This window comes from Hypomesus transpacificus, chromosome 7 (genome assembly GCF_021917145.1).
Source record: "Hypomesus transpacificus isolate Combined female chromosome 7, fHypTra1, whole genome shotgun sequence".
Taxonomy (NCBI): domain Eukaryota; kingdom Metazoa; phylum Chordata; class Actinopteri; order Osmeriformes; family Osmeridae; genus Hypomesus; species Hypomesus transpacificus.
Window position 1 is genome coordinate 10120898 of NC_061066.1, and position 27596 is coordinate 10148493.

The 27596-nt window shown below is 47.4% G+C and overlaps 1 protein-coding gene across 4 annotated transcripts; it reads right to left on the bottom strand.

Annotated features, from left to right (window-relative positions):
* Nucleotides 1-53: 53 nt before the first annotated feature.
* On the bottom strand, nucleotides 54-27449 carry LOC124469646 (ubiquitin carboxyl-terminal hydrolase 15-like). 4 transcript variants are annotated; one of them, XM_047023070.1, is made up of 22 exons: nucleotides 27343-27449; nucleotides 25470-25597; nucleotides 24635-24765; nucleotides 22039-22165; nucleotides 20156-20301; nucleotides 17736-17797; nucleotides 16771-16854; nucleotides 10219-10363; nucleotides 9897-10070; nucleotides 8634-8792; nucleotides 7972-8196; nucleotides 7474-7557; nucleotides 7121-7215; nucleotides 6349-6537; nucleotides 6075-6166; nucleotides 5695-5961; nucleotides 5185-5255; nucleotides 4750-4865; nucleotides 4504-4653; nucleotides 3743-3846; nucleotides 2218-2306; nucleotides 54-756 (listed from the first exon to the last, which is right to left on the bottom strand). In XM_047023070.1, exons 1-22 carry the CDS (start codon nucleotides 27429-27431, stop codon nucleotides 508-510), a joined length of 2976 nt encoding a protein of 991 aa, XP_046879026.1. In that variant the 5' UTR covers nucleotides 27432-27449; the 3' UTR covers nucleotides 54-507. The 4 variants fall into 4 exon arrangements, with proteins under 4 accessions (XP_046879026.1, XP_046879025.1, XP_046879027.1 ...); XM_047023069.1 differs by having other exon boundaries at nucleotides 54-786; XM_047023071.1 differs by lacking the exons at nucleotides 24635-24765; nucleotides 25470-25597; nucleotides 27343-27449 and adding an exon at nucleotides 24029-24118 and having other exon boundaries at nucleotides 54-786.
* Between the last annotated feature and the right edge of the window lie 147 nt (nucleotides 27450-27596).

A 27596-nucleotide genomic window follows, 5' to 3' on the forward strand; every position in this document is an offset into this window, starting at 1 on the left:
CACTGTGAAACAGAGAGGGAGGTGTAGCACTGTGAAACAGAGAGGGATGTGTAGCACTGTGAAACAGAGAGGGATGTGTAGCACTGTGAAACAGAGAGGGAGGTGTAGCACTGTGAAACAGAGAGGGGATGTAGGGGTGATGGAAAACAAAGCACAAAGTTCAAAAACAAGTCTCTGCATTATGAAAACCATAAAAATAATAATGATTCAGTATTCTTTCAAATGACATACATGAAGTAATTCATAATAAAATCATCATGAAAATGTAATCCTCCTAATGATATGCATGATGAACTGTGGCAGGAGGGACTGTAGATCCTGACTGGGCTAGGGTTCACACTATTCCAGGAAGTCAGACTCATCTAAGAGAGTTGGAGACACAGTGACCCTAACCCGCTCTGTCCTGACTGGCTGGAGCATTCTCTGACCCTGCGGTGACACAGTTGGCCAGCATGTCAGGCAGCCACACCCTGACTCTGTAGCTTCACATTTCTGCCTGGACGGATCTCAGTTAGATTTCATGGTGACATCAAAACTAGGCTCCTCCTCCTCTTCCTCCTCCTCCTCCTCCTCCTTCTTGTTGTCGTTCACATCTTCCTCATCACTGGCGGCTGTGGCTCCCTGAGCAGATGCACTCCTCTCCTCCTCGTCCTCGTCGCCCTCCTCCTCTTCCTCTCTCTCCTCCTCTTCCACTCTCTCCTCCTCCTCCTCGCGGTCCAGTTCAAAGTAGCCTGTTCCTTTCACAGTGTCCTGCCGCTGGTAAAACAGCACATATGCTGCTTTGGACTGGAGACACACATCATTTCAAGTTCGTGACAGCCACACTTATTTCAGCATTTTCATATATGTATTTCTAAAAGGGTTAGGGTTTCTATTAAATACTAAAAAAAAAAAAAAATAATGTATGCAATACATAAAAATATGTATTGCATTTACATTACATTTATATGTAGTCATTTAGCAGACGCTCTTATCCAGAGCGACTTACAGTAAGTACAGGGACATTCCCCCGAGGCAAGTAGGGTGAAGTGCCATGCCCAAGGACACAACATTATTTGGTTTGCACAGCTGGAATCGAACCAGCAACCTTCTGATTAATAGCCTGATTCCCTAACCGCTCAGCCATCTGACTCATTGCATCTGACCATCTGACCAAGTACTCAATAATACTTTAGTATGGTAGCATACTAATAATAATGCTATAGTATGGTAGTATACTAAGGCCGAATCCCAATACTCCCCCTTACCCCTTCCCCCTTACCCCTAGCCCTTAGTTTACCCCTAGCCCTTGGCCCTCGAAACTGAGGGGTAAGGGCTACATATCCCTAAGAAATGGGACGCCACTTGGTTACAGGTACGTCATCTAGCACATATCGATATCTCCAAAGTAAGTAGTGTTATGCACTGATATTAAACGAAATTCGCTGCTAATGGAGTTTACTTAAAACTGTAGACATGCTAATCAAAGAAATGCGGGACTGTTGTGCAATACAGCACTGTAACATTAGCGTACCAAACTAGCGATTTTTAGAAACGTTTCAATTAGGAAAATGGTTGCAAATATATATGTTCATGACTGTATATAACACAAAATAAGACTGTCATAATTTTTTAATCAATTCATTAAGCCGAAATTATTACATTTATCGGACTCTCTGGATGATCTGGCTGCCATTGTTTCAAGTAAGCTCCTGATCTTACTTGGTTTTAAGGGGTGTATACCCCTTAGTCTTAGCCCTACCCCTAGCTCAAATAGAGTATTGGGACACCACTAGCTCTCATGGGAACGCGCAAAACTAAGGGGAAGGGGTAAGGGGTTAGGGGGAGTATTGGGATTTGGCCTAATAATACTAATAATACTATAGTATGGTAGTTATACTATAGTATGATAGTATACTAATACCAATAATAATACTATAGTATGGTAGTATGCTAATACTAATGATAATACTATAGTATGGTAGTATGATAATACCAATAATAATACTATAGTATAGTAGTATACTAATACTACTAATTATACTATAGTATCGTAGTATACTAATACCAATAACAATCCTATAGTATGGTAGTATACTAATACTACTAATTATACTATAGTATGGTAGTATACTAATACCAATAATAATACTATAGTATGGTAGTATACTAATACTACTAATTGTACTATATTATGGTAGTACACTAATACTAATAATAGCACGTAGTTATCCTCACCACTATCTGGTCCTCGTTGGCAGTTGACACACTGCTGTCATCAAAGTTGAACCACTTGCCATCATCCTTGTTCTTAGCGTAGGCTGTATCTGAGAGACAAGATACACCAGTGATTACCTTCTGTGTGTGTGAAGTGTGTGTGACGTGTGTATGTGACTGGTTGGTGTGTGTGTAGCATGTGTGTGTGGCGTGTGATGTATGGAGTTAGATTAGTTTCATAATTCAAACAAACAAATGCAACACGATTCAAACAAACATAACACGATCCAAACAAACCCAACACGATTCATACAAACATAACACGATTCAAACAAACAAACGTAACACGATTCAAAGAAACGTAACACGATTCACAAATGTATTTCGTGATTCACAAATGTAACACGATTCACATTTACATTTAGTCATTTAGCAGACGCTCTTATCCAGAGCGACTTACAGTAAGTACAGGGACATTCCCCCCGAGGCAAGTAGGGTGAAGTGCCTTGCCCAAGGACACATCGTCATTTGGACACGGCCGGCAATCGAACTGGCAACCTTCAGATTACTAGCCCAACTCCCTAACCGCTCAGCCACCTGACTCCCTGATTCACAAATAAATGACCCTATTACATTCGTTTGCAACCTGACAAATACAAGTTACAAATCCCTGCATTCATTGGTGTGAATCCCTGCATTCGTTAGTGTGGATTTTTGGAACTTTCCTGACGCGCTCTGCAGCCTATCAGATCGTCTCTTTCAATTTTAGCCAATCACATTAACGTGTCTATGTGGTCTTCAACAACCTGGCATAATGACGGACATCGTCTCCTTCAGATCACGAGCAATGTCGTCTGGTAGCATGTAGGTGAAATGTTGCTTGTTAATCTTATTAAACCGATCATACGTGATTGAATATTGTTGAGAATGGCAGGATTCATGTTTAGTCATTTTCCATGTTTGCTAGGCTAACGCAGAGCCCGTCTACCCATATTAGACATTCTCCGGTGATTGGCTAAAATTTGAGACATCTGATAGGCTGCAGAGAATATGTTTTAGAAAAAATGCATTTGTGAATCTAAACGCGTCAGGAAAGTTCCAAAAATCCACACCAACGAATGCCGGGATTCACACCAACGAATGCAGGGATTTGTGTGAACTTGTGTTTCAACCTGACAAACACAAGGGAACTTGTGTTTGTCAGGTTGCAAACAAATGTAATAGGGTCATTTATTTGTGAATAGCGTTACATTTGTGAATCACGAAATACATTTGTGAATCGTGTTACGTTTGTTTGAATCGTGCTACGTTTGTTTGTTTGAATCGTGTTATTTTTGTATGAATCGTGTTACGTTTGTTTGATTTGTGTTAAGTTTGTTTGAATCATGTTGCGTTTGTTTGTTTGAATTATGAAACTAATCTAACTCCATAGTGGTGTGTGTGTGTGGCATGTGTGTGTGTGGCATGTGTGTGTGTGTGTGTGTGTGGCATGTGTGTGTGTGGCATGTGTGTGTGTGTGTGTGTGTGGCATGTGTTCTCCACTTACAGTGGCCGCCTCCCATCCCTCCATAGTGGTTGGAGACAGCAATGAGGTCGTAGCGACAGGGCCCGGTGTTGGGGTTGATGAGGAACTCGGACATGTCCAGGTCTCTGTTGACACAACAAGGTTAGTTACAAAGTACTGTAATGCGTTAAGAGTAACGAATAACATAACGGTTAGGGTGTGTGTGTCTGAGGTGAAGGGTGTGTGTACCTGATGGTTAGGGTGTGTGTACCTGATAGTTAGGGTGTGTACCTGATAGTTAGGGTGTGTACCTGAGGTGAAGGGTGTGTACCTGAGGTGAAGGGTGTGAACCTGAGGTGAAGGGTGTGTACCTGAGGTGAAGGGTGTGTGTGTACCTGAGGTGAAGGGTGTGTGTGTACCTAAGGTGAAGGGTGTGAACCTGAGGTGAAGGGTGTGTGTGTACCTGAGGTGAAGGGTGTGTGTGTACCTGAGGTGAAGGGTGTGAACCTGAGGTGAAGGGTGTGTGTGTACCTGAGGTGAAAGGTGTGTACCTGAGGTGAAGGGGGTGTACCTGAGGTGAAGGGTGTGTACCTGAGGTGAAGGGTGTGTACCTGAGGTGAGGGGTGTGTACCTGAGGTGAAGGGTGTGTACCTGAGGTGAAGGGTGTGTACCTGAGGTGAAGGGTGTGTACCTGAGGTGAAGGGTGTGTACCTGAGGTGAAGGGTGTGTGTGTACCTGAGGTGAAGGGTGTGTGTGAACCTGAGGTGAAGGGTGTGTACCTGAGGTGAAGGGTGTGTGTGTACCTGAGAGGGAACTCCACCAGGGCATCCAGCTTGTCCCTCATGTAGCGGCTGTATGAGAAGCGCTTCAGATGCACCACCAGCACAGGGGGCAGAGCCCACAAGTCCAGCTTCTTACTGGCCTGCTGGTGCTGCTTACAGCTGGGGCAGTACCTGGTACACACACACACACCATCCACTCAGAGACTGAGCACCTGAATGGGCCCCAGCAGCATTGTGAGTTAAAGGGCAGTGTGAAGCCAGTCTCACCAGGGGTCTTCAGCTCCCAGCTTCTCTGTGGTGGTGAACAGGTCGATGCAGTCTCTGAGTTTGAAGAATGCCTTCTTCTGGGGCTTGTATTCCATGCTCTCGTGCTTCTCAAAGTCCTGTCAGGATAATCCACATGGATCACCATGGCAACATGCTGGCTCATGACTATGTGACAGTCCAATCAAAGTAGTTTATGATTCATTTGGGAATCTGCCTAGCCTAACTAGTGTACTTTGCTGGAATTTGCATTTACAGGTCAATTTCAATGTTACACGGTAAGAAAGCTTAACTGGGTTAATGATTAGGAGGCCCTGAGTGTTCTGTTAGGACAGTTTGACCTCTCTAACGTGACAGTCTTAAAACATGTTGATAGTATGGATTTTGGGATGTATAAAAGGATAAAGATTTCTGTTTCCAAGACGACACAGGCCTTACCTCTGCAACACTCTCATCAAAGTATTTCTTCTTGACCTCCGGTTCCCAGTCAAGAGAGAGATAGGAGCGGTCTGCAAAACACAACACTGAAGGTAGGACAGGCAGGGACTTCTGATTTGACTGTTAAGATGTTACGATAGTTTATGAAGATCAACATGCTGTATTAAGATAGTATGTGAGGGTTGTGTGTGTGTGGTACTGTGTGTGGAGTAGTGTGAGGGGTAGTGTGTGTTGTAATATGAGGTAGTGTGTGTTGTAATGTGAGGTGGTGTGAGATGGTGTGAGGTAGTATGAGGTAGTGTGAGGCGGTGTGAGGTGGTGTGAGGTAGTGTGAGATGGTGTGAGGTGATGTGGGGTAGTGTTGGTAGTGTGAGGCTGTTTGAGGTAGTGTAAGGTAGTGTGGGGTGGTGTGAGGTAGTGTGAGACGGTGTGAGGTAGTGTGAGACGTTGTGAGGTAGTGTGAGACGGTGTGAGGTAGTGTGAGGTAGTGTGGGGCAGTGTGTTCCGCACCACTGAGCCGCAGGTGGCCCTCGTCGAAGCATATCTGCCTGGGCTCGTCCTGCAGGGAGCTGAGCTGCGTCTTGCCCATGTTGTTGAATTGGAATGTAAAGAGACGCTTCTTCTGCACCGTGTGCTGCCCTTTGCGCTCAGGACAAATCCCATTCTCCAGGTCATTGTCCCCACCCACTGAGTCCTCTGATTGGCTATTGTCGTTCTCGGAGGGCAGGTCCTGGTCCTGGCTGGATTCCTCGTCCTGCTCGTCAGTCTCCATCTCACCTGCAGCAGATAGAGCACGTGTGTGTGTGAGAGTGTGTGAATGTGTGAATGTGTGTTTGTGTGTGTGTGCGTGTGTGCGTTTGTGAGAGTGTATGAATGTGTGTGTGACTCACTAGGGGAGCCCTCCTCCAGGATCCCGTTGGTGGTGTTGCCGTTGACAACGTGCTCCTCTCCATCCTGAGGAGCGACTGAGCGCAGGAACCGCCTGAACACAGGAACGTTACCATGACAGGAGTGTTACCATGACAGCACACAATGGACCACTAGCAGCATCCTGCCTGTGTGTCCTGTCATGGTAACTATACACAAGTCCACATGTGTGTGTGCAAATGTGTCTACATATGAGTATGTGTGTGCCTGTGTGCCTGTGTGTGTGTGTGTGCGTACCCCAGGCGTAGCAGCAGCATGTTGTACAGCTGGTCCTCTCTGAGGCAGCGCGGGACAGAGAGCAGGAAGGGTAGTCCGAACAGAGGAGTGCTGGTGTGGTTGTAGCCCAGCTGCTTGTTCTTCTCCCTCAGATGCACCGGAATCACCACGTGGTCTGCATCCTCCGCCCGACTCACACTAACCTCAAACCTACTCAGGGCAACTGCTGCTTAGCAACCTCTAACCCTCTCACCCTGCAGTCTGTAACCCTCTCACCCTGCAGTCTGTAACCCTCTCATCCTGTTGTCTCTAACCCTCTCATCCTGCAGTCTGTAACCCTCTCATCCTGTTGTCTCTAACCCTCTCATTCTGCAGTCTCTAACCCTCTCACCCTGCAGTCTGTAACCCTTTCACCCTGCAGTCTGTAACCCTTTCACCCTGCAGTCTGTAACCCTTTCACCCTGCAGTCTGTAACCCTCTCATCCTACAGTCTCTAACCCTCTCACCCTGCAGTTTGTAACCCTCTCATCCTGCAGTCTGTAACCCTCTCATCCTGCAGTTTCTAACCCTCTCACCCTGCAGTCTGTAACCCTTTCACCCTGCAGTCTGTAACCCTTTCACCCTGCAGTCTCTAACCCTTATCCTGCAGTCTGTAACCCTCTCATCCTGCAGTCTAACCCTCTCATCCTGCAGTCTAACCCTCTCATCCTGTGTGACTGCATGTGTGTGACTGTGTGTGTGTGTGTGTGTGTGTGTATGTGTGCGTGTGCATGTGACCTCCAGCTACACTCACACGTAGATGTCGTCTCTCTCCATGATGCTGCTGAGGTTCTCGCTGGTGGCAAAGATGCGATGGAAGCGATGGTTGTAGATGTCCGTCACAATCATCTGAGTCCAGACAGGCAACCTCAGATTAACAACAGACTTCTAATCCCAAATGAACACCACGCTTCTAATTTCAACCTCAGATGAACAACACACTTTTAATTTCAGATTAACACCACGCTTCTAATCTCAGATTAACACCATGTTTCTAGACTCATATTAACACCATGCTTCCAGACTATTCGACAACTAATAAAACCTTTAATTCAATCTCCATAGATGTAATGGAGGACCTGAAGGTTTAAAATAAACAAATGTTACCTTGTCAGATGAAACTCCAGACAGACTGCACAGCGAGATGCACAGGTCAGATATGTTACCCACCTTGGGCACTGTTATCTTGTACTGAAACACACACACACACTGTCAGCTGGTACAGAAACACACACGGTGTCAGCTGGTACTGAAACACACACTGTCAGCTGGTACAGAAACACACACACTGTCAGCTGGTACTGAAACACACACTGTCAGCTGGTACAGAAACACACACACCGTCAGCTGGTACTGAAACACACACACACACTGTCAGCTGGTACTGAAACACACACACTGTCAGCTGGTACTGAAACACACACTGTCAGCTGGTACTGAAACACACACACACACTGTCAGCTGGTACTGAAACACACACACACACTGTCAGCTGGTACAGAAACACACACACTCAGCAAGTATATAAACACACAAAACCATGTTTAGGCTTGGTCATGGGTCCAGCCTGACCAGGTAGGGTTCTAGGTCAGGGGTCAGAGGTACCTGTGTGGGCTTGGTCATGGGGTCCAGCCTGACCAGGTAGACCTCCAGTGTGCGCTCCTTCTTCATGGGCAGTGGCAGGGTCAGGTAGCAGAAGGGGTCGAATGTGACGGACACCTTGGAGCAGACAGGACAGACCAGCGTAGACTTGAAGAGACCGTGGAAGATGTCCACGATGATGGAGTCGTTCCTCTTGATATGGTTCTCCCAGGCCTCCTCAGCAACCACCTGGGGAGGGTTAAGGTAGTGTAACCCAAATGTAGTTGTTACCAGTGGATCTAGTGTGCTTATCGACAAGCGTTCAGGTGTAAGTAAAAGTGCAATATCGCGCAAACTTTAGTTGCAAATGAATGTAACTTTTGAGGTGACAAGCAAGAGGCAAATTGTCGATGTGTGAAAACAGCTTTATCTCGCACGTCCGTTTTTTAAATGTTTATATATATAGAGCCTAAATATATATATTGTTGTCATTCTTTTCTCCATCCAAAACAATGGTAGGGGAAACACTGAGATGTGAGCGGTGGAGAGAGAGAGAGCAGTAAAAGAGGGGTGGAGACAGAGAGGGGTAGGGTTAGGTGGTGTTAGGGAGGTGTAGGGTTAGGTGGTTTTAGGGTTAAGGATGTGTAGCGTTAGCTTGTGTTAGGGTTAGGGGTGGAGGTCTCTACCTTGTCGGGACGTCCGTCCGCATCCTTTAGCAGGATGTAGGGCTTCCTTCGGATGCGGTTCAGATCCTCGTGGAGACCGTCCAATAGGAAGGCCAGGAGCTCATGGGAATCCTGCTGCTGGTAGCCAGAGAACTGGGGGGCGAAGCGCCCCACCTGGGTCTGACACACACACGCACGTGTATGCATACACACACACACACACACACACAAACCCAAACACGCACGTACACAGACCACAAATTAGATGTATATACACACACATACAGATGTATATGTACACTGTGGCATCCCCAGAGAGACTGGGCCTGCCCTGGCCTCTCAGCACCAGGGACAGACTGGGCCTGCCCTGGCCTCTCAGCACCAGGGACAGACTGGGCCTGCCCTGGCCTCTCAGCACCAGGGACAGACTGGGCCTGCCCTGGCCTCTCAGCACCAGGGACAGACTGGGCCTGCCCTGGCCTCTCAGCACCAGGGACAGACTGGGCCTGCCCTGGCCTCTCAGCACCAGGGACAGACTGGGCCTGCCCTGGCCTCTCAGCACCAGGGACAGACTGGGCCTGCCCTGGCCTCTCAGCACCAGGGACAGACTGGGCCTGCCCTGGCCTCTCAGCACCAGGGACAGACTGGGCCTGCCCTGGCCTCTCAGCACCAGGGACAGACTGGGCCCAAGCCCCTCACGGCCAGGCCGTGCGCCGGCCCTTTAAGCAGTTTCCCGCTTCCCGCTGGGGGTACGAGCCGTATGGCTGCGACTGGTTCACTGATCAAAATCTTTTTTGTAGAAAAGTCGTGTTTTTGTTCTGTCGTCTTTGTCGGGAAGTGTGTGTCACAGCCCTGGGTCTCTCTGTGTCTAAGCCCTGGGTCTCTCTCTCACTGTGTCTCAGCCCTGGGCCTCTCTCTCTCTGTGTCTCAGCCCTGGGTCTCAGCCCTGGGTCTCTCTGTGTCTCAGCCCTGGGTCTCTCTGTGTCTCAGACCTGGGTCTCTCTCTCTCTGTGTCTCAGCCCTGGGTCTCTTTCTCTCTGTGTCTCAGCCCTGGGTCTCTCTCTCTGTGTCTCAGCCCTGGGTCTCACTGTGTCTCAGCCCTGGGTCTCTCTCTCTCTCTCTCTCTCTCTCTCTCTCTCTCTCTTTCTCTCTCTCTCTCTGTGTCTCAGCCCTGTGTCTCTCTCTGTGTCTCAGCCCTGGGTCTCTCTCTCTCTGTGTCTCAGCCCTGGGTCTCTCTGTGGCTTGACACAACACATACACAGACAGCTCAGACGGAGTGATCACCTTAAAAGGTCTGGGGGTGACGTAGCTGTTCCGCCCGGCCCACATCTGCCTGATCAGGTCTGCGTACACCTTGGCAATCTCCCCCTTCATGCCCAGAGGGTTGTCCTCATTCAGTTCCTCACTGTACTTGTTCTTCAGGAAGTACTCCGTCAGCGGAGGCACGTTGCTCAAACACTGCAGACAGAGGAAAGGAGGAACTCACCTATTGCCTGGGTCAGTCTACATGCTTGGTTCAACCTAGGCCTGGTGTTGGTATTGGGAGGAACAGTTGTGTGGGGAGGTGGGTGTGTCCTTGGACAGGTGTATGTGGGGAGGTGTGTACCTGGACAGCAGAGTTCATGAAGCAGGTGTTCCCCAGGTTAGAGAGCCCACAGTGGCCCGCCCGCTCGCTTGCTTTGCTCTTGTCTTGGAGTTCGTAGCTGTTGTAGGGGTGGTAGGAAGGGAGTGTGTAGCTGGAATTCTTCACACTGCCCAGACACACAAGTCAGGATGAAGCTATGTCTAGTCCTACTGGTGGATGTAGTTTCACCAATAAGGATCTTTTGGGGTCCGATATTCTCCTAATTCTTATGTGAAAAAATATTGATGACAGACTTTAAAGATAGAATAAATAAAATACATAGTAGCATTATTGATAAGGCATATTTAGAAAGCATTCACCCCAAAAAACAAAATAACATTTATACTACTTGTTGTTTTTACCAGGCTGTGTGTGGCTGCATTATTTCACTGCTTTTGTCATCATCCTAAACCTACACTTTCATTGTTTCTCCATCCTCAACACCTCGGTCCTTAACTCTTCACTCTGGTGGCGAAAATTAAACAAACTTTGAATATAAAAGCACCTTCAGTTTAATACTACACAATACCCTGCTGACAGATATACTGGTGGCCTCTACTGCTGAGTACAGAGCTGAATCAGCATCTCTCCAGGCTCTCCAGAACACAACTTACACAACCAGGAACACAACCTACACAACCAGGAACCCAGCCTACACAACCAGGAACACAGCCTACACAACCAGGAACACAGCCTACACAACCAGGAACACAGCCTACACAACCAGGAACACAGCCTACACAACCAGGAACACAGCCAACACAAGCAGGAACACAGCCTACACAAGCAGGAACACAGCCTACACAACCAGGAGCACAGCCTACACAAGCAGAACACAGCCTACACAACCAGGAACCCAGCCTACACAACCAGGAACACAGCCTACACAACCAGGAACACAGCCTACACAACCAGGAACACAGCCTACACAACCAGGAACACAGCCTACACAACCAGGAACACAGCCTACACAACCAGGAACACAGCCTACGCAACCAGGAACACAGAAAGTGTAGATTCACCCTCTACAACATCCGAAAGATCAGGAGATACCTGTCTGAGCATTCCACCCAGCTGCTAGTCCAAGCACTGGTCCTCTCTAAGACTGGACTACTGCAACTCGCTGCTCGCCAGTCTCCCAGCATGCGCAACCCGCCCTCTCCAGAGGATTCAGAACGCGGCAGCCCACCTGGTCTTCAATCTACCCAGACGCTCCCATGTTACCCCGCTCCTCATCTCCCTCCACTGGCTTCACATCACAGCTCGTATCAGATTCAAGACCCTGGAACTGACCTTTCGAGCGGTGAACGGGACTGCACCCGACTACATCAAGTCTATGCTCCAGCCTTACACCCCCACCCGCCACCTACGGTCTTCTTCTGACAACCATCTGCTGGTCCCACCGCTCAAGAGCGCCCGGTCCCAACACAAGCTCTTCGCCTGTCTAGCCCCCCAATGGTGGAATCAACTCCCCACCTCCATCAGAGACACTGAGGGTCTCATTTACTAACATGATGGCGCCCATTTCAGGCCTAAAATAGCGGGTAAAGACATAAAACCGTATTTACAAAGGCAGCGCACTTGAGTAAAAACGCAGATTACCGCTTCTGGGAGGGTATAAGGGAAAGTGGGTGTATGCCGCAATGAGATGGGAGGAGAGGTGTATTTCTTCCTTGTTAGGGGTGGGCGGTATACCGGTATGAACGTGAATACCGGTATTGCGTTGAGCCATGATATGGATTTTGCCATATCATGGATATAGCGATATATAAATAAATGTATAAGTAAAGTGTTTCTGTTTGGTATAAAATATAGGTCAAGTGATACTGCCTAGTGGGCTAGTTCAAATTGGTATCTTTCACAAAAAAAACATGCAGCATGGACGCTGCACGCATTGTGCCAGCCAATGAAAGTCAACAAACAAGCTAGCGCAACTCCAGAGGAAGCAAAGATTCATATGAGTAAACTGCTTTTGTTGGCAAGTGTAAGCAAGCGTTAATGATGTCTGAAAATAACGCCAGTGCGGTTGATTTGCCGAAAAAAGAAGGATTGGTAAAAAAATTGAGCCTCTGTCGTTTGGAAATGATTTGGTTTCAAGTTATCCGACATCAACCAACAAACAGTAGCCTACTCGGTAAGTTGTGTCGTCGAATTGTGCTAGCCAAAGGTGGAAACACTAGCAATCTCTTTCACCACCTGAAAGTTCAAGTTCAAGTATTTTATTGTCAGGTACACAGAACAACACAAGGTTAGACTGGGCACTGAAATTCTTAAGACAAGACAACGCAAGCACCTGGCATAACATAACATATAAGTACACGGAACACAATTTACATCAATGCTGAGCTTAAAAAAGTGAAACTTCCTACATATACAGATAGCAATAAATATCGACTATACTAACCCTAATACTAAAAGCCATGCAGGTGCGCGAAAATGAATCTACCAGAATGTGTTTGACAAATCCAATGCCTGGTTGGTTAGAATTGTGAAATGTATGTTTATTGTAGGCCAACAGAATCGAGTATTCAGCCATGTAATAATTGTTTATAGCTAGAGCTGAGTCAACTTTTTTTTTTTTTTTTTGAGATCCCATAAACGTAGGCTACTATCGAACAGGTTAATTCAATTGTTGAATTAAACGCTGCAAAATTTTGATAATTCAACTCACGTGACAGTGACAAACGGGAGTTACCCAATCCAAATCCGTCCGAGTGCAGTAGATTAGCCGCTGCAGTGCGGATTAGATTGTCATGACATTTTAAGAATAACTAATATATCGTGATAAATACCGATACCGTCAGTGCTTACGAATTATACCGTGAAAACATTTAAGGCCATACCGCCCAGCCCTATTCCTTGTAACATGTTAATGTTAGCTGTTACTTCAACAACCAATATTTCTATCTCCTGTTCACTAAATATTCTTTTTCTTTTCCTCGAATCACCCACAGTGGCAGTAACATGCAGGCGATTTCTCCCGTCTTTTATCAGCGCGCAAATTAACAAAAAAAGGGCGGAGTAAGGCGCTGATTACCAGACGAGGATCTGGTTTGATAAATACCACGCAAAATGCGGAAATACACCGTGCGCTATTTGCGGTTGGGCAAAGCTGCGGTTGCAATGTTAGTAAATGAGGCCCTGACTGTCTCCCCACCTTCAAGAAAAGGCTCAAGACGCACTTATTCCGGTAGTACAACTGCACTTGTTTGAAATGTTTGGCTGGACCTGATGTTTCCTCCAGGATCACAATGACTCTTATTGAGAGACTTGTTGCTCTTGTTGGTTAGTTGTAACTGACTTAAAACTATTGTACTTGCTGTGTAATATAATGTTGCTGCTTGCTTTTTCCACAGGTACACTCTTGCACTTTTAAGGTTCTTGCTGTTTAAATGTAACCTGTCTAACTACATGCTCTCATTATTCTTCCCTTTGGGACTTATTTAGTTTTCACAATGTATGCTTAATGCTTTGGTTACCCGCAATGTTGGGGGCTATCTCGTTGTTATGATCGGTGACCTATGCACTTTTGTAAAGCTCTCTTTTGGAAGTTGCTTTGAATAAAAGCATCTGCTAAATGCGTAAATGTTAATGAATCTGTCAATTGAATTTCAGTTTCATTTAAAATGTTGTTCAAAATAAAGTGATACGTATTGTATTGTACACCCAGTATTGTGATACGTATCGAATTGTGAGTTGAGTGTATCGTTACACCCCTACAGCCTACACAACCAGGAACCCAGCCAACTCAACCAGTAACACAGCCTACACAACCAGGAACACAACCTTCACAACCAGGAACACAACCTTCACAAGCAGGAACACAGCCTACACAAGCAGGAATCCAGAACACAACCTGGAACACAGCCTACACAACCAGGAATCCAGAACACAACCTGGAACACAGACGACTAGATGCTTGAAGTCTACTACTGACTCCTTCACAGACAGATCAGCTTGAGACTGAAGACAATCCCAATCCAGGGTCCTGTGCTCTCCTGCTGCTCTACATCGTTCCTGAGGTCCTCACCCCGCTGCCCTCTCCTACACTCTGACATGACCTCAAAACCTAAAACTGATGTGACACTGTTCTGATGAGGAGGTAGAGAAGAAACAAAGAAAACACACAGAAAGACAGCAGGAGATTTTAGACAGAGAAACCGACATGCAGAGACCTGTGGGTTGGGAGGAAGACCACACCAGCAGAGTTCCACGGATCCAGCAAGACTGAAGACGTAGCCTCACAGCTCAGCCCTTTCTCCACCCTGGTGTCTCCTAGCACTTCTGCTAGCCCCTCCCTCCTGTCTTCTAGCCCCTCCCCCCTGTCTTCTAGCCCCCCCCCCCTGTCTCCTAGCCCCTCCCTCCTGTCTCCTAGCGCTTCTCTCCGGTATCCCAGCTCATCTCCTAACCCCTCCCCCCTGTCTCCTAGCCCCTCCCTCCTGTCCCCAAGCCCCTCCCTCCTGTCTCCTAGCCCCACCCTCCTGTCTCCTCGCTCTACTGCCTCAGGCCTCAGGCACCACCAACAGCACAAGAGCATTTCATCTCAGCCCACCGTAACCTAGACCTAGCCCAGACCTTGGTCAGACCTATCCCAGTCCAAGCTCAAACCTAGCTCACGCCTAGCCCAAACTAGTCCACCCTAGCCAAGATATACCCCCGGCCTAGCCCCAAGCCAAGCCCAGACACAATTAGGCCTGACATTTCCAAGCCTGTTCCCTTTCAGAGCAGCAAAGCCCAGGAGAGTCCACTGTCTACAGACTGAGCCTGGTGTTTGAGTTTGGGGAAATGGAGAGACAGCCTGGCCTCCTCCTCTTCCTCCTCAGTCCCAGCAGGGTAGCTCCTGTCTTCTGTATGTCATATCCTGCTGTCCTGTCCCACGTTGCACCTCTGCTGACACTGTTAGCACTAGCAGCTAGCACTGGCAGCTAGCACTGGCAGCTAGCACTGGCAGCTAGCACTGGCAGCTAGCACTGGCAGCTAGCACTGGCAAGCTAACACTGGAAAGCTAACACTGGAAAGCTAGCACTGGCAGCTAGCTCCGGTAAGATAGCAACTAGCTATGATGCACAACAAACAGCTTCAGAAGAACTAGGTGCGGCAGAGAGACAGAGAGAATGTAGGGGGGGAGGAGAGAGGGCAGAGAAATGGGGGGGAGAGAGTGAGTAGAATGGAAGGAGGAGAAAGTGTAGAGGGACAGAGAGGAACAGGAGGAAAGAGTATGATGTGCTGGAGAGATCCAGCAAGTGACAGAGGCCAAGGGAAAGTGAAGAGAGAATGAGGGAGAGAGGGAATAGAGAGAAAAGGGAGGAGATTGTAAAACACGTTGGGTGGTTGCAGGGCTTGACAGGAGAGAAATGAGAGAGGATGGAGTGAGCTGATGCAGCCGTCTTCAGAGCAAACACCCTCTCATCTCCAGGACCTGCTGAATATGTGATCAGACACCTCTAACGCTGACCTGCTATTGGAGCGTCACAGAAAACTAGCAGAGTTAGGGTGAGCAGTGGGAGTCTGTAGCAGACAGCTCAGTAGAACAGGGACGAAGGGGCAGATGAAATATATTCTGAAGGTCATAGATACTGCAGAATAGGCAGTACAATGAGCTCATGGGAGAGGGAGGAAGAGGGGGAGAGGGAGGTGGAGAGAGGAAGAGGGAGGGAGAAAGAGAGGAAGAGGGAGGGGAAGAGGGAGGGAGGAAGAGGGAGGGTGGTGGAGATAGGAAGAGGGAGGGAGAAAGAGAGGAAGGGGGAGGGGAAGAGGGAGGGAGGAAGAGGGAGGGAGGAAGAGGGGGTCAGATGCGGTTAGGGAATCAGGCTATTAATCAGAAGGTTGCCGGTTCGATTCTGGCCGTGCAAAAAGGCACTTCACCCTACTTGCCTCGGGGGGAATGTCCCTGTACTTACTGTAAGTCGCTCTGGATAAGGGTGTATTGCTAAACGACTAAATGTAATGTAAATGTAAATGTGAGGGGAGGGAGTAGGAAGGGGGGGAAAGAGAGAGGAAGAAGGGGGAGAGCAAGGGGAAGAGAGAGGGAGGAAGGGGGGGAGAGAGAGGGAGGAAGGGGGGAGAGACGGGGTAGAGATAGAGGGAGACAGAACTAAAGGAGGATGAGAGTGTGTGAGAGACCGTCCAAGAACAATGTCTTCACTATCCATCATCACAGCTATGATAGCGTCAGCCTAATAGCTACGCAATCCACATCTACATGCTGGAGCACACATTGAAATAGCAGCAAATACATAATTCAATGCTGTGGTTTTCCCACTGTTGACGGGACATCTGGTAGACAGCCTCCCATCCCCCCAGCAGAGACAGATCCCTGCAACACCCTTAGCTGAACACAGCATCCCTCCGGCAGTCCTCCAGTCACACCATCATGTTGTCCACAAGATGCCTGTCAACTCATCATCTGACGACACTCTTTTCATGAAGAGTGACACACACTCACTTCAACCTTCACACACACTTACCTCCAACACATACTTGTGCACACGAACATACGTACACACACACACCCCTCGACACACAAGGTCTTACTTCCTGCTGTTGAAGCTGCTGTTATGGTTGTTTGTGAGAGGTGAGATCTTTGGCAAAGCAGAAAGGCTGGAAGCACCCGATGACCTTCAGAAGATCAGAATATAGAGTTCAGAAGATCAGAATATAATGAGTTAGAGATAAAAAATTAAAAAGCTTCCAACAATGCCTCAACAACAAAGGTTAAATGACATTCACCAGCCACTAAACCCAAGCACACTAACCCATACAGGCCAGGCTGGAACTCTCCCCCTCGAACCCTCCCCCTCGAACCCTCCCCCTCTAAACCTACCCCTCTAAACCTCCCCCTCTAACCCTCCCTTTCTCACCCTCACCCCTCTAACCCTCACCCCTCTAACCTTCCCTCTCTCACCCTCACCCTTCTAACCCTCCCTCTCTCACCCTCACCCCTCTCACCTTCACCCCTCTAACCCTCCCTCTCTCACCCTCACCCCTCTCACCTTCACCCCTCTAACCCTCCCCCTCTAACCCTCCCTCTCTCACCCTCACCCCTCTAACCCTCACCCCTCTAACCCTGCCCCTCTAACCCTCACCCCTCTAACCCTGCCCCTCTAACCCTCACCCCTCTAACCCTGCCCCTCTCACCCTCACCCCTCTAACCCTGCCCCTCTAACCCTCACCCCTCTAACCCTGCCCCTCTAACCCTCACCCCTCTAACCCTGCCCCTCTCACCCTCACCCCTCTAACCCTAACCCTCTCACCCTCACCCCTCTAACCCTCACCCCTCTAACCCTAACCCTCTCACCCTCACCCCTCTAACCCTAACCCTCTCACCCTCACCCCTCTAACCCTCACCCCTCTAACCCTAACCCTCTCACCGCCACCCCTCTAACCCTCACCCCTCTAACCCTAACCCTCTCACCCTCACCCCTCTAACCCTCACCCCTCTAACCCTCACCCCTCTAACCCTCACCCCTCTAACCCTCACCCCTCTAACCCTCACTCACCTGGGAGATGAGGTCCCTCTGGGCCAACTGCCATCCTCATTCTTCTGCTCAATGACAAGCACCTGCAGCCCAACACTTACTTCAGCACAAACAATACTTCAAAAAAGGACATTCAAATACCAGAACCCCAACTCTGCCAATGCAATATTGAGTGTCTACTCAGTGTGGTTATATACTCAGCGTGGTTCTATACTCAGTATGGTTATATACTCAGGGCCTCATTTACCAACATTGTGACCACAGCTTAATTTGCGCCTTTGCCCAACCGCAAATAACGCAAGGTGTATTGCCGCATTTTTTGTGGTATTTATCAAACCAGATCCTCGTCGGGCAATCAGCGCCCATTAATGTTAATTAGCTCGCAGTTAAAAGACGGGAAAAATCACCTGCATATTACTGCCACCATGGGTGAATCGAAGACAAAAAAAGTTCAGCGAACAGGAGCTATAAATCGACACACCCACTTTCCCGTATACCCTCCCAGCCGCGGTAATCTGCGTTTTAGTGCACTGCTTTTGTAAATACGGTGTCATGTCTTTACCCGCTATTTCACGCATAAAATGGGTGCTATCCTGTTAGTAAATGAGGCCTTCAGTGTGGTGTTTATATACTCAGTGTGGTTATATACTCAGTATAGTTATATACTCAGTGTAGTTATACAGTGCCCTCCAAAAGTATTGGAACAGTGAGGCCAATTCCTTTATTTTTGCTGTAGACTGAAAACATTTGGGCTTGACATCAAACGATGAATGTGAAACCAGAGATCAACGTTTCAGCTTTCATTTCCAGGTATTTACATCAGGATCTGATGCACAAATTAGAAAATATCACCTTTTTGTTCGAACCCACCCATTTGTCACGTGAGCAAAAGTATTGGAACATGTGACTGACAGGTGTGTTTTGTTGCCCAGGTGTGTCCTATTACATACATTATTCAATCAATAAATACCACTGAATGTCTACACTCAGGTTCAGATTGGGTAAGATAGGTTTTGTCTATGCAGACTGTATTCAGAGGTGAAAACAACATGAAAACCAGAGCGCTGTCTTTGGGTGAAAAACAAGCAATTGTGAGTCTTAGAGAAGATGGAAAATCAATCAGAGCCATTGCAGAAACATTGGCCATAGCCAGTACAACCATTTGGAATGTCCTGAAGAAGAAGAAAACTACTGGTGTACTAAGTAACAGACGTCGAACAGGTAGACCAAGGAAAACATCAGCAGTTGATGACAGAAACATTGTGAGAGCTGTAAAGAAAGACCCTAAAACAACTGTTAGTGAGATCAGCAACAACCTCCAGATGGCAGGAGTGAAGGTATCACTATCTACTGTTCGCAGAAGACTTCATGAACAAAAGTACAAGGGCTACACCAGAAGATGCAAACCACTCATTAGCAAGAAGAATAGGAAGGCCAGGCTGGAATTTGCCAAAAAGTACAGAGATGAACCTCAAAAATTCTGGGACAAAGTTTTATGGACTGATGAGACAAAGATTAACTTTTACCAAAGTGATGGAAAGGTTAAAGTTTGGAGAAAGAAAGGAACTGCTCATGATCCCAAACACACAAGCTCATCTGTGAAACACGGTGGAGGTAATGTCATGGCTTGGGCTTGCATGGCTTCTTCTGGGACGGGCTCATTAATCTTCATTGAGGATGTAACACATGATGGCAGCAGCAAAATGAACTCGGAAGTCTACAGAAACATTTTGTCTGCCAATTTAAGGAAAGATGCAACCAAACTGATTGGCAGAGCCTTCATCATGCAGCAAGATAACGACCCAAAACACACTGCCAAAACAACAAAGGAGTTCATCAGGGGCAAGAAATGGAAGGTATTAGACTGGCCAAGTCAATCTCCAGACTTAAACCCTATAGAGCATGCATTTTACCTGCTTAAGAGGAGACTGAAGGGAGGAACCCCACAAAACAAACAACAACTGAAAGAGGCTGCAGTGAAAGCCTGGGAAAGCATCAAAAAGGAAGAATGCAAAAGTTTGGTGACGTCAATGGGTCACAGACTTGCTGCAGTTATTGAAAGCAAAGGATTTGCAACTAAATATTAAGTCTTATTCACTTAAATATGTTTTAAGTATATCTGTTCCAATACTTTTGATCACATGACAAATGGGTGGATTCAAACAAAATGTGATATTTTCTTAGTTGTGCATCAGATCCTGATGTAAATACCTGGAAATAAAAGCTGAAACGTTGATCTCTGGTCTCACGTTCATTATTTGATGTCAAGCCCAAATGTTTTCAGTCTACAGCAAAAATAAAGGAATTCGCCTCACTGTTCCAATACTTTTGGAGGGCACTGTATATTCAGTATGGTTATATATTCAGTATGGTTATATACTCAGTGTTGTGTTTATATAGTCTGACTGATGGTTATATACTCAGTATGGTTATATACTAACCTGCCCCTGGTACAGACCAGCATCCTGGATGGTGCTGTCTGGCTTATTGAGGGGCTCGAAGGTGTTGCTCATGTACTTGTTCCAGAGGCGCGTCTCTCTCTCGTCTGGGATGCTGAACAACTTCCTCATCTCCTTCTCTATTACGTCTTCAGAGAAGTGGACAGACAACCCCAAACACAACAGAGTATCATAAGTCCAACTATGTAACATGGGATTTTCTATATTTTAGTGGTTAGAGAAGTTGACTGAGGATCATGTCGCAAGTTTAAATCCCCCCGTGTAATGCTGTGAATAAAAATGTCTGCTGAAGGAGATACATAACTTTAAATAAATGCATGACACTAAAACACTAAAAGACATGGTTGTAATCTGATCATCAGTGAAGAACATCAGTGTTACCCTAATCCTAAACCAGAAGCACAGCAGTGGGGATTCAGGAAGAACAGGAGCACAGTGACATGATTTTCTCAGCTTCAGGAAAGATGCTGGAAGCAGCATCAGGACCTGTTTATGGACCAAAGAGAAGTGTGCATGTCCATTCCTACAGGTGTGTGCGTGTGTAGGTGTGTGTGTAAAGGTGTGTGTGTGTGTTTAGGTGTGGGTATAAGTACGCGTGTGAGTGTGTATGAGTGTGTGTAGGTATGAGCAGGGGTGTAGCCAGAATAATATTTTTGGGTAGATCTAGAAAAATATGGATAGGCATCTTTTCAGTTTTTTTTTTCTTATTACTTTGAGATGTGCACCCGATGCATAATTTTTCTGAGATATTTTCGTTTTTGGGTGGGCCTTAGAACAAATTGGGTGGGCCTGTGTCTCCCTAGGTCTACCTGTGGCTTCGCCCCTGGGTATGAATGTGTGTAGGTATGAGTGTTTGTGTGAGTAGGTGTGTGAGTAGGTGTGTGAGTAGGTGTAGGTGTGTGTGAGTGTGTGTAGGTATGCGTGTGTAGGTGTGTGATTGTGTGTGTATGAGTGTGTGTATGAGTGAGTGTGTGTAGGTATGAGTGTTAGAGTTATTACGTAGCGCGTTAGTACTATAGTGTCACACCTGGGACACACTGGCTGCGATTAGCTGCAAAGCGCCTGGAAGCGCCGTCTTTTTTTTGTCGGCACCCATGTTATCAAATTGGATGCCGTAGTTGTATTTTTTGTTTGAGAGAAACTAGTTGTCACGCGTTGCACACAACACACACGCGTTGCACACAACACACACGCGTTGCACACAACACACACGCGTTGCACACAACACACACGCGTTGCACACAACACACACGCGTTGCACACAACACACACGTGTGCAGACATAGCCCACCGAGAGAACGCCCCAAGTCGATTTTGGAAATCAGCGATAAATTCAAGGAGATGGACGACATCAAATTAATTCTCAAAGTTGAAAAGCACAGGGAGTTGTATGACCCCCAGCACCAACTTTACAAGGACAACGTAGAGAAGGATCAATGCTGGGATGCTGTTGGGGCGGCTGTTGGAAAACCACGCTTCCTAAATATAGCCTATGCCATGTTTATATACCATGTCAGCGTTACATGTGTAAAGTCAAGAGTCAGATGGCTGAGCGGTGAGGGAGTCGGGCTAGTAATTGGAAGGTTGCCGGATCGATTCCCGCGCGGAGAAATGGGCGTCTGGTGTGAAGACTGACGTGAGCCAGTCGTAGACGATCGTGCCGCTTCCGACGCAGTATGTCCCAGACGTTACGGTTGGTACGTAGTGTTAGGACTAAAGGGTTAGGGTTAGTACTATAGGGTTAGGGTTAGTACTATAGTGTTAGGATTAGTACTATAGGGTTAGGGTTAGTTCGTAGTGTTACGGTTAATACTATAGTGTTAGGGTTAGTACTATAGTTTCAGTATTAGTACTATTTAACCTACCGATAGTGTCAGCTTTGCTGAAGCGTCTGGTAACCAGATTCTCCATGTCTCCATCTTCACACAGCTTCAGCTCTGTCAGGTACACCTCTACCTTGCAGTGCTTCACAAACATCCCCTGCTCCACCACCTGCACACAAACACACACAAACACACAAACAACTTTACCCTAGAAAACCACCACACACAGCTTTACAGTACAGTACACAAACCCAGAGTTGACTTTCATGAACAGAGAGATATACATCATACTGGGAAAATCTGAATCAATTACTATTTTCTAATATGGAGGTAATTACACCTGATTCAAACAACCATTGACGGGTAAAGCTTAGTGGTATAACTCAGTACAGTAGAAGAGCATTTGACTGTTGCTCAAAAGATCACAGGTTCAAATCCCCTCCTGTAAGTCACTAGATAAAAGTGTCTGCTAAATTAACACATTATTATTGATCAGCAAAACCAAACTGGGCCATAAAAAGAGTTAGGGTTAATCTCAACTAACCAGATGACCACCGCTCTCCTTTATCTTTTATACTCTAACCCATGGCCTAGATCTCTGCTCTCTGCTGCTCAGCCTAGATCTCTGCTCTCCGCTGCTCAGCCTCGATCTCTGCTCTCCGCTGCTCAGCCTAGATCTCTGCTCTCCGCTGCTCAGCCTAGATCTCTGCTCTCTGCTGCTCATCCTAGATCTCTGCTCTCCGCTGCTCAGCCTCGATCTCTGCTCTCCGCTGCTCAGCCTAGATCTCTGCTCTCCGCTGCTCAGCCTAGATCTCTGCTCTCTGCTGCTCAGCCTAGATCTCTGCTCTCTGCTGCTCAGCCTAGATCTCTGCTCTCTGCTGCTCAGCCTAGATCTCTGCTCTCTGCTGCTCAGCCTAGCTCTCTACTCTCTCCTGCTCAGCCTAGATCTCTGCTCTCTGCTTCTCAGCCTAAATCTATACTCTGCTGCTCAGCCTAGATCTCTGCTTTCTGCTGCTCAGCCTAGCTCTCTACTCTCTCCTGCTCAGCCTAGATCTCTGCTCTCTGCTGCTCAGCCTAGATCTCTGCTTTCTGCTGCTCAGCCTAGATCTCTGCTTTCTGCTGCTCAGCCTAGCTCTCTACTCTCTGCTGCTCAGCCTAGCTCTCTACTCTCTCCTGCTCAGCCTAGATCTCTGCTCTCTGCTTCTCAGCCTAGATCTCTGCTCTCTGCTGCTCAGCCTAGCTCTCTGCTCTCTGCTGCTCAGCCTAGATCTCTGCTCTCTCCTGCTCAGCCTAGCTCTCTGCTCTCTGCTGCTCAGCCTAGATCTCTGCTCTCTGCTGCTCAGCCTAGCTCTCTGCTCTCTGCTGCTCAGCCTAGATCTCTGCTCTCTGCTGCTCAGCCTAGATCTCTGCTCTCTGCTGCTCAGCCTAGCTCTCTACTCTCTCCTGCTCAGCCTAGATCTCTGTTCTCATGTGGACTGCAGATATGAGCCAGTCACAGAACTCTTAATATAGCAGCGTATCGAGAAGACATCCGGGGGTCCCGCCTCTTAGCCCCCACAGAACACAGAGCTACCACCAATGAGGTACATGCTCGCCCCCCTTTCTTTACCACCCAAGGCAGGCACCCCCTCCCCAAAACATCCATGTGTTTCAGAAAAACAAATGAGTAATCACAAAACTTATAACAACCATCAAACAGATTCACAGGTAGACACCATGCTAACCTCCCCCACCCCCAAATCCACACACACACTCCCATCATCTCCGAACCAAGCACACACACATTCTCACAATCTCCTAACCACCCACCCACACTCACTTCTACTATCTCCAAACTTCCCCCCCCTCCCTTCTCTCCTAAAACGTCCGACGCTCTCTCTCTCCCTCCGCTTGACCTCAGCCTTTCTCCACTTCAGAAACAGGAAACAAGGACACGAGGAACCCAAACCTGCACCGTGCGAGAGCCTCCTCCCGGCCCGGCCCGCTCCCTCACACACAGAACCACAAAGCTGAGAATAGGAAATAAAAGAACCTCCTGCATGTTGTGTCTCGCTGAGCGTTCCATGTAGCGTTCCAGTCACCCAGAGCTCTCTGAAAATAGAAACCCCTCGCCACTTGATACCTCCACATACATGGGGAGGGGGGCAGGGGGGGCAGCAGGCAGCCATGATGACATGACTGGACAGATCTGGAATTGCAGCCAGATGGAGGCAGCAGGCTGGCCGCTACGGTCACAAATAGCTGTACTGAACCTGCTCTGCCAACACTGACTGGCCCGCAGTCCACAGTCCTGTCCCTCGAATATTTTACAAAACGGGAAACTAAAAATATTGATCAACATTGTGAAAATGTAATGTTGGAAAGTACCAGAACAGTTGATATTCTGAACAGAAGCAGGTAAATTGTGAAGAACAGGTGTGTCAAGTGTTGAGTGTTTTAGTCTGTGACAACACAGACTGAAAATCGACATTAACTTACTATATTTATAACTATATTTTCGCTCCATAACCTCACCAATAGCAGTGGTATACCTCGGATTCAGCAAAAATGTCCCTTTGTCATTGGTTAAAAACTGCTCCCTCAACCTGCAGATTGCCTGTGATTGGTTCAGGTGTCTGAGATGTTAATATGACCTCACCTTGCGTGAAATGGCTTCCTGTCCCTCGCTCAGTCCGTACCAGCTCACTAACTTATTCCAGCCCTCTGTTGGGACCAGAATGTAGTCAAGCTCATCAATGAGATGCTCCTTGATGGCCAGAACATCCCCATCTAGAGAGGAGAGAGGGAGAAAGAGAAAGAGAGAGGGAGAAAGAGAAAGAGAGAGAGAGAGGGAGAGGGAGAGAGAGAGATAGAGAGAGAGAGAGAAATGGGAAAGAAACAGGGAGAAAATGAGGGAGGAGAGAGAGGTAGAGAGTATTACGGGGAGAGAGTGAGGGAGGAGGAGAGAGGGTGGGAGAGAGAGGCAAGGAAAGGGAGAATGAGAGGCAGGGAGAGAGAAAGAGAAGCAATGGAAAAAGAAAGAGGGCGAGATACAGAGAAGCAGGGAGAGTCAAATTGTGTGGAAGGCCGAACCCATCTACTCCAGGAACCAGGACAAACAGCTTATATCATGCAGCTCTACTCTAACCCATCATGCTATCTACTCACCCTAACCCTAACCCTATCAAGCAGTTACTCTAACCCTCAGCCTCAAATACAACATTCTCACACAAACACTGAAATAACACCTGAGCCTTTTATGAACCCAAACTGTTATTAATCAACAGCAGTCATTGAGTCCTCTGTATGTCTCATGTAGTCCATCTGTATATTTCTCTGTATGATGTTGACTTGGATTCATGACAGCCTATATTGGTTGGGCAGTGAGGGTTAGTTCATAGGGCGTGTTCATTTGACATTAATACTGTCATTGTGGGTAAGGGTGAACAGAATAGAACCTTATTGTCCGTCCAGGATGGTAGGCAGGGTCTCACCTCTGAGAAGACCTGCGTTGTCCACATGTCCTGGGTACACATTCTGATCTCCCATCTGCTGTTTCTCCCAGCTGTCGTATCCCACATACTTCTTCCACTGCTTAAACCAGCAGCTGTCCACCAGGTACCTGTGTATGCAATAAGAGCAAAAACACAGATCAGCACCTATCACCTAAGAGGTGGTCGTGTGGTCTTCAAATTACCCAGACGCTCCCATGTTACCCCGCTCCTCATCTCCCTCCACTGGCCTCCCATCACGGCCCGTATCAGATTCAAGACTCTGGTACTGACCTTCCGAGCGGTGAACGGGATCAAGTCTCTCCTACAGCCTTACACCCCCACCCGCCACCTACGGTCTTCTTCTGACAACCGTCTGGTGGTCCCACCGCTCAAGAGCCCCCGGTCCCAACACAAGCTCTTCTCCTGTCTGGCCCCCCAATGATGGAATCAACTCCCCACCTCCATCAGAGACACTGACCGTCTCCCCACATTCAAGAAAAGGCTCAAGACGCACTTGATCCGGGAGTACAACGGCACTTACGAATGATTGGCTGGACCTGATGTTAGTTTCCTCCAGGATCACAATGACTGTTATTGAGAGACTTGCTGCTCCTGTTGGTTTGTTATAACTGTCTTTAAATTGCTTGCTTTTTCCACAGGTGCACTTTTGAGGTTCTTGCTGTTTAATTGTAACTTGTTGAACTACATGCTCTTATTATTCTTCCCTTTGGGACTTAGTTGGTTTTCACAATGTATGCTTCATGTTTGGCTACCCGCAATGTTTGGGGCTATCTTGTTGTTATGATCAGTGACCTATGTACTTTTGTAAAACTCTCTTTTGGAAGTCGCTTTGGAAGCGTCTGCTAAATGCATAAATGTAAATGTAAGTGGAGGACAGGAAGAGCACAGATGTTCAACAGGTCTGAACGACCGTTAGTCTGAACGACCGTTAGTCTAGACCCCCGTTAGTCTGGAACAACATTAGGCTGAAGGTCGGTTTGTTTTTAGAGACACCATATTACACCATGGATACTCAAACTGGCCTTGTTCTCCTTAGTTATCCAGAGAGCAGAGACTTACAGTAAGTACATTCTCCCGGGGCAAGTAGGGTGAAGTGCCTTGCCCAAGGACACAACATAATTTGGCACAGCCAGGAATTAAACTGGCAACCTTTTGATTACTAGCCCGATTCCCTAACCGCTCAGCCACCTGACTCCCATAGCTACCCCTGACCCTAGCCCTACTCTCTAGCCCTAATAGCCCTAACCGTTCTAACTAAAACTGTGCTCGTTATACTAAGCTGGTAATTGAAAATACAGCTAGTCTACCTAGCTTTTGTACCAAATACAATTTCCTGGCAAATAACAAACACAGTTGTTAGTCTGTCCCGTATGTGTTCCCGTCTCCGCTGCGAGCAGCTGCGTCGGTAATTCTGACAGGTGCTTTTCACCCCCTGGTGAGCTCACTTACAGACGGGCTGAGAGCTAAGATACCGGGATAAGTCTCAACATTCAGACTCCATTATTATGTTCAGAATGTGACAGTCTCAGCTACGTGGTCAGGTACTAGTAGCAACAGGCGATGTCCCAGCCCTCTTTGGTAATTTGACGTTTACTTAAATTAGTTAAATGTATATAGTTAGCTAAGAGCTACGTAGCCTAGCTAAGTAGCCATACAGTCTGAGTTATAGGAAACTCTTAACATGCTAACATCAGCACTGCCACCAGTGACTGAATGCTACCGATATAGACCGCTAGGCTACTGTCAACACGGCCGGTTGTGCCACTAAACATCCGTTTAAGATAGTGACAGTCCTGGCAGAGCGAGCCAATTGCTACATAAACGCATTAAAAAGTCACTGTTGAACTCCTACCAAGTGTCTCCTTTTCGTAGCTGTGTTTTGAGAAGCGCTACAACCTCTCCTCTCTGGGTTTCCAGATCCGCCGCTCCTCCTTCCGCCATCTTTCCTTGGACATCACTCGTTGCATGATGGGATAGCAAAGCGTCACCAAGGCACGTGTTTCCTTGCCAATCGGCGCGCTGCGCTGGTGCGAAGACAGCAGAAAACCAGCTCGTGAAGCGTGTCTGTTCGGATCATTCTGGCAGCCTCTTGCAGATGTGTAACTA